Genomic DNA, 7,290 nt, shown 5'->3' on the forward strand with positions numbered 1-7,290 from the left:
GCTATGACTTGCTGAAGTCTCCTCTGTTGGTTAGTATGGTTTTTTTTTTTTTTTAATCAATGCATTGTTTTTAGGCTAAGGTCTCTACATTGTTTTCTCAGACATAATGCTATTGCACACTTGATAGGCAAGTGTCATGTAAACATAACTGCTGTATGTTCTGAGGAACCAGAACATTCATATGATTCACTTTACTGCCATATTCACTTCATTCTGGTGTTCTGGGACTGTACCCACACTGAGGGATGACTGAACCTCTTTCCTTTCTGGAAAACAGGTGACTGTCTATTCTGAAAGCTTTAATGTGGATATAAAGACAAGTCAATCTGCTTCAAAGCCTGATGCCCCAGAGGGCGGGTGACCAGCCTCAAGGAGTAGCTGGGGAAGTGACAGATGCTGACGAAGGGCATAACCGACAGGGTTGTCACCATGAAGTCCTATCATTGCAAGTGATAAGGTGTAATAATTACATTTTATTACACGTGACTACTTCCTCAGAAAGATATATGAGTATATTTTCTTAATTCTATTTTTAATTGAATCTAATCTGTAAAAATATTTTTTGTTATAATAAAGCAATAAATGTGCAAGGTAGAAATAGGAAAATAAAAGAAAATCTCATAAAGGCAAGTTTACAAAATTCCCCCTACCAGAAAGTGGCAGTTATATAGTGCTATAATATTATTTGGATAACATTAGAGCCATTTTAGTAATTTGTTTTATTCTGCAAAACAGAATATTCCATTACCAGAATTTTTATGTATTCTTAAAATTCCCCATGTCATTTATTAATTTTCCACAGCTCAGTTCTTAAAGCTGCCTAAAATTTTGTCACAGGGATAGAGCATAATTAATCTCAAACTTAGACATCTATATATTTTCCAAATTGTCACTTTTATAAGAAATCTTGAAATGATTAGATGGATATGATTTTGTTCACTGTAAGTAAATCAGAGAAAGGGCTTGTTGGGAAACAAGTGTGACTTAATTAATAGCTTTGTTTATGTGTTGTCTCTCCAAAGGTTCATTAAGCACCATTCATGTGTCAGGCTTAGAATTCTATTTCACAAAGAAGTTCTCTCAATATTTATTAAACATGATGGAGTCATAATAACATCTAATATAATCTTCCTTACTTTCTCTGTTGCCACAAAACAGTGGAGCAAGACAGACAAATTAGAAATGCTCTTTATTCTAAGACTCACCACTCTCTCTACACTAGAGGGTTCTTCCTGTGGTTTTTGAGAGTAGCTGGGTGCTCGTGACCTGCTTTCTCTGCAGCCAACAGCCCAGCTCTTCCCTCCAGTCTCTGCACGCTGCTGCCTTCATATCACCCGGATTCTCCTGTTGGTGTGAACAAAGGAAGCATGTGACAATCTGCCGTTGCTCTAACAGTGTTGTCTGTGGTCAACACTTTCACTGTCCTCAGTTAGAGAATTCTCTGTAAATGAATGATGAAGAACCAAAAGCACAGCTGAGAACCTCAGATCCCACCTCTTCTGTTTATAGTCCATCTTATGGTTTTATATTCGTTGTTTCTTCATCATCTCAAACCTCTACTTAGAATTTTTCCCACAGAAGTGAAGATCGGAAACGGTTTTAACACCCCCACCTGAAAAGCATAAAACAGCTCAACCTAACTAGAGTTTTATTTAAATTCAATTTTTCACCTTAATGGAACTTTTCTTTCATAAACCTACATGATGCATTTAGAACATTTGAGAAGAGAAAAGCTCCTTCAAAAACACTCCAAGAGATTTCACTCAAGTTTTCAGAGGAAAGATAACTAACACTGAGGTAGAAAGTGCAGTTGGGGAGAAGAAATACTTTATGAGGGGGGCGCTTGTGTGCAAAGGCAGCAGCTTTGGGAGAGTGGCTGAGGAGGTCGCCTTGACCCAGCCTTCATCCCTCCCCAGTGAGAATAATGATTTACTGTTTCAAGACCCAAGACAGGATTTTGAGTTAATACTCGCCACATTGTCCAGTCACTGAGAAAATCACAGGCACCCATTTTACCGATGAGGACCCACCTTCCAGGGTTGGACTGCTGTCCCGCGTTATCACCTGGCAGCCAGAGACAGATCTGACACTCAGATCTCCCCCTCCCCACTCTCCTTGTTGGTCAGTGGGATCTCTCTCTATTTTTGTCATCATTTCCCAGCATCTTTCTTATCAGGCTTTTCCTCCATCCTCTCCTGGGCACCACTGCCTTTCGGTGCATTCACCCACCTCTCCCTGCATTCTTCTTTATCACTGATGACATCCTGCCAGTGAAAATGGATCAAATTATCTTTCAGTGAGTCCATTTCATTTTTATTTCTAGGACAGCTGTCTGGAATATCTGCACATAAACAGGCTTCATAAACACATCTTCATTGAGCTTATGTAACTGACTTACTCATCCAACATAATGTATTTTTACTTAACCTACTAGAGCTTTATAAGCAATTCATGGTTGGGGTTCCTGGAGAGATCCTAGAGTTCGGGGATTGTTATCATACCAACTTGAATATGTGGTTTAGTTTACAGTTTATCTTGGGTTGCGAGAAGAGTTGGGGACCTAATGGGAGATTGTAGGAGCTTTTTCTTATAAGGGATGTTAAAAACTCCAAAATTATACCTATTTTTCGGCACATATTGAGAATTTGGATTTGCTTTATGTTTATTTGTTCTGAAATATCTAGAGTCTTCGACCAAATCAGTAAATGTAAAGGCTAAGTTGGTAAAATTCTATTTCTGGCCTTTTTTCAGTCTGTGTCGCATCTCAGCTCTTGTAGCCTCTACGTGAGCCTTGGCTTTTAAGTTTGATTAGGTTCCATTTGTTTTTGCTTTTATTTCTTTTTATTTGGGAGACTAATCTAAAAAAAAATATTGCTGTGATTTATGTCAAAGAGTCTTTTGCCTGTGTTTTCATTTAGTTTTGTAGTTCCCAGTCTTATATTAGATCTTGAAGCCATTTAGAGTTTATTTTTGTGCATGATGTGAGGGAGTGTCTAATTTCATATATTTTCAGGTGTTCAGCTTTCCCAGTACTATTTACCATAGAAACTGTCTTTTCTCCAATTCTTGTTTGCTGTTTCATAGATTAATTGATACAGATGTGTGGAGACCAATTGTTTTAAAACTGCAGTTTTTCTTCTTCAACATCAGGAGTGGTAGTTATGTTCTGTTATGCTATACTTAAGTAAAATTGCACTTTTGAGACATTTAAATTGACATGCCACGTTACAGGGCTTCCCTGGTGACTCAGATGGTAAAGATTCCACCTGCAATGCAGGAGACCTGAGTTTAATCCCTGGGTCAGGAAGATCCCCTGGAGAAGGAGATGGCTACCCACTCCAGTATTCTTACATGGAGAATTCCATGGACAGAGGAGCCTGGTGGACTACAGTCCCACAGGGTCATAAAGAGTCGGACATGACTGAACAACTTTCACTGAATATTTAAATTACTATGCAGATGTGAAAGTGAAAGTTGCTCAGTCATAAATAAAGTTATAAATAAATAAAGTCATAAATAAATAAATAAAAGTCATAAATAAAGTCATAAAAACTCTTTACCATCTCATGGACTGTAGTCCACCAGGCTCCCCTGTCCATATGATTTTCCAGGCAAGAATACTAGAATGGATTGCCATGCCCTTCTCCAGGGGATCTTACCAACCCAGGGATTGAACCTGTGTCTCTTGTGTCTTCTTCATTGCAGACAGATTCTTTACCCACTGAGTTACCTTGGAAGCCCATTAAGTGGATGAAACAGATTCGATTATTCTTGGATTCTTTTGAGAAAGGTGCCTTTAGCAGTGATTCCCAGTAGTAAACAAATGATTAACAGGAAAATGGCATTTATGAGATGAATAAATGTTTCCAATTAAATGCAAATGATAAAATTAACTGTAGTACCTATATGTTGGGGAAAAAAAACACACACACAAAACTATGTCTTATTTAGAGTCCCTGCATATTCTGTTCCTTAAAAAAAAAAAAAAAACAAACTTTCATTTATTTATTTATTTTAGGCTGTGCTGGGTCTTCCTTGCTGCACTGACTTTTCTCTAGTTGCAGCAAGTAGGGGCTACTCTTCATTGGTGTGTGCAGACTTCTCTTTGCATGGGCTCTCTTGTTGCAGAGCATGGGCTCTAGGCATGTGGGCTCAATAGTTGAGGCTCCCGGGCTCTAGACCACAGGCTCTGTGGTTACGGCACATGGGCTTAGTTGCTCTGTGGCATGTGCGATCTTCCTGGACCAGGGATGGAACACGAGACTCCTGCATTAGTAAGTAGATTCTTTTACCACTGAGCCATTAGGGAAGCCCATCCAGCATATTCTCTTAATATGCATTTATTCCAAATATGACCTAAATGAAGAATTAAATACCACTGAACATCATTATAAACTGTTATAATAAAAACCATTATAAACTGTTTTTATAATTATATCACTTGGGCCAATTGTTTCAGACACATTTTCCCCATCCAGAACCATTAACCAAAGTCACTAATAAGTAGAAAGGCAGAGTAAAGGACCCCTTCCTCTCCCTTTCAGTTTGTATGTAGCAAACTTATTAATGAGCAATGAAAGGGGTGAAGGGAAAGCAGCCGAAGAAAGAGAAACAAGGAAAGAAAGATAATTTGTGAAAACAGATCCAGATCCTAGGCAGTTCAGGTTGGGCTGGCCCTTTGTGCTCTGTAGGCCATGATCACTGGAATTTGGAGCTCAATTTCTTACTTGCTTCTTTAGTCTTATCCAAAGAGAAAACTGGATTTCTAGAGATTTCTTCTGTGCCTGCTTATGTGCTAGCTCCTTTTGCCAGCCTTTCAATCTCAGAAGAATAAACTACAACCACATCCAGCTTCAAGAAATATCTCAACCCCTTGGACAAGGATTCTGCTCCTCTTAGAAGCTGACATAATCCAGGACCCTTAAGAAATCCTGGAAGCCTTTGCTTTTTCCCCCAAATATTGCTCAGATTCTCAAATCGACCATTAATTTGTTGTCAGGGCACTGCCCTCTGGTTTGTATGACATCAAGCTACTTTTTAGGTAAATGGAGTTTGATTTTCTTGAATGAAGATATTTGCCAACTCTGTGTATCTGTATAAATTGCCTCAAAGCTCAGAGTCTAAGAGCTAAAGGTGCTAATGATAACAACACCAAATGCCCTGAATATAAAATAAGATAGTACCAGTAGTCATAGTCTAAAGCTTATATTTTCTTTCTTTCCTATAACATTATAATATTAAAAGGTCAGGTTAGGCCTTTGTCTGCCTAGTAAAACAAATTAATCAAACTATTAAAACACCAGCCAGTCCTACTAATCAAATAGATTTTCTCTGTTTCACTATCCTGCCACTTTTTGAAATACTGTCTGAGTTATATGTTACTGGGAGACATTATATACTAATGGGTTTCTTTTTGCTGTTTACAGGTTTTGGATTCAGGGAGACGGAAAGAAACTGGTCAGCCAAATGATTTGCTGCAGAATAGAAACAGTCTGTTTTATAAAATGGTGCAACAACTGGGCAAGGAGGAAGTAGCTGTCCTCACTGAAAGGGCAAAATAGGACAGGGTGTTGTCATTAAAGTTTGTCTCCAGGTTCCCTCTTCATAAGATCTCTATCAGGGGTCTGATAACAAGCCCTCTATGCCCTTATAAGCCTCCAGAGACTAAGCTTCATGAGTGGGTCTTAACACATGGCAGGTTAAGAGCAGGTCTGCTGAGTATCTGTAGCAGTGGTGGGGATGGGGTCTCCATATGTGAACTCTTCTATGTGCATACCTGTGCCTGCGATAGAGATGTCAGATTGGACTTTCCACACTTCTGGACTCTGGGTTCAGATTCTCACAGAGCACAGAACACTCTCATTTTGCAGACCCTTTACATTCATTCTGATTGGTGCTCAACATATTTGTGATGCACGTTCTGTCAAGGAATATCCAGGAAATTTGAGAGTTCAGGGGATAATTTTTTGAAATATTTTTATTCTAGGAAGATCTTCCAGGGAACAGTGTAGGTCTCTTCTGTTTTCTAATCTGTAAAGAAAACTTCTACATGATACTGCCAGTTTCTCCCTAATTCTTTGTTGTTTAGACTTAGGTGTATTTGCCACCCACCACCCCCAGGCTTCCTCTACCTTCTAGAAAATGAAATTGTCATCAGGACAAATCAAGATCTCATAATACCTTCACACTGTAGTCTGAATGGTGCTTGAAGGTTTACAAAGCACTTTCTCAGAGATGAGGTGTGTGAAGGACTAAGCACTGTGCATGATGTGAAGAAGGGGATCGATGGGTAACATTCATGTCACGTGATATCTTCCTAACAAAGGTGAGATGGTAACTGAAGTCTAGTGTAGGAGATTCAGCCGTTGTCATACAGCCATCTGTAAGTCTTTCTGGAAGGAGGTGGGAGTGGAAATAGGGTTGATGGGAAGATAGAGGGAGGGAAGGAAGGTCTGGTGTTCTTGACCCTTGACATGCAGGGTTTGGGGTGGGATGAGGCTTCCAGCTGCCTGTGGTGAGGCTTCCCCATAGAAAATTTATCTCCTATATTAAATTGTGGGTATGTTTTCTGTTCTTCATACTTTTGTGCATTTCGCAGATTTTCACTTATGAGTAGAATAAGATTACTAGTGTAATATTTTAAATGTCTTAAAGAAAACATGTCTCAGTATCTTAAGTACTACTATATGAAACATTTATCTAAAATGTGGCCTTAGTTCATCACTGTCTCATCTCAACACTCCTTAGAAATGAAGAAATGCAGAGCAGTACCTTCCACTGTAGGAGACTTCCTGGGTTGCAGAGCTGGCTGAAGAGGTGGCAGAGTTAGAGTTCGTACTTAGGTTTAGAGACAAGAAAGTCTGTGTTCTGAACTTTTCCAAAGTACTTATATTGTATGCAACTGTAGAGTGTGTGTGTTAGTCATCAAGTCATGTTTGACTCTGCAACACCATTATCTATAGCTTACCAGTCTCCTCTGTCCAAGGAATTTTGCAGGCAAGAATACTGGAGTGGGTTGCCATTCCCTTCTTCAGGAGATCTTCCCAACCCAGGGATTGAACTCCAGTCTCCCACATTGAGGACAAATTCTTTACCATCTGAGCCATATATCACCCTATATATTTTTTTAATGCCTGAAATTCACAGAGCATTTTCATTAATTCGAGAGTCTGCCAGTCATTGAAGACTTGATAAGCATTTGTCATTTTCTGTGTGACCAAATCACAAGACAGCCAAGAATCAAACTCTTTTGGTCTTTCCACCTTAGGCATTTCACATCAGAAAGAGGTG

General features: G+C 39.2%; 1 protein-coding gene across 2 annotated transcripts in view; it reads left to right on the top strand.

The window, feature by feature from the left end:
• The window catches only part of LOC133049097 (ATP-binding cassette sub-family C member 4-like), a 120,592-nt gene extending 114,152 nt beyond the window's left edge, over positions 1–6,440 (top strand). The window contains exons 30-31 of one of the 2 annotated variants that reach the window (XM_061132996.1): positions 3,706–3,790; positions 5,427–6,440. In XM_061132996.1, the coding sequence (XP_060988979.1) occupies positions 3,706–3,790; positions 5,427–5,470 (129 nt within the window). In that variant the 3' untranslated portion in view covers positions 5,471–6,440. The remainder of the gene's footprint in view (positions 1–3,705; positions 3,791–5,426) is intronic. The other variant, XM_061132997.1, reaches the window with a different exon arrangement.
• The last annotated feature ends 850 nt before the right edge of the window (positions 6,441–7,290 follow it).

Source organism: Dama dama, chromosome 30 (assembly GCF_033118175.1).
Source record: "Dama dama isolate Ldn47 chromosome 30, ASM3311817v1, whole genome shotgun sequence".
NCBI classification, from domain to species: domain Eukaryota; kingdom Metazoa; phylum Chordata; class Mammalia; order Artiodactyla; family Cervidae; genus Dama; species Dama dama.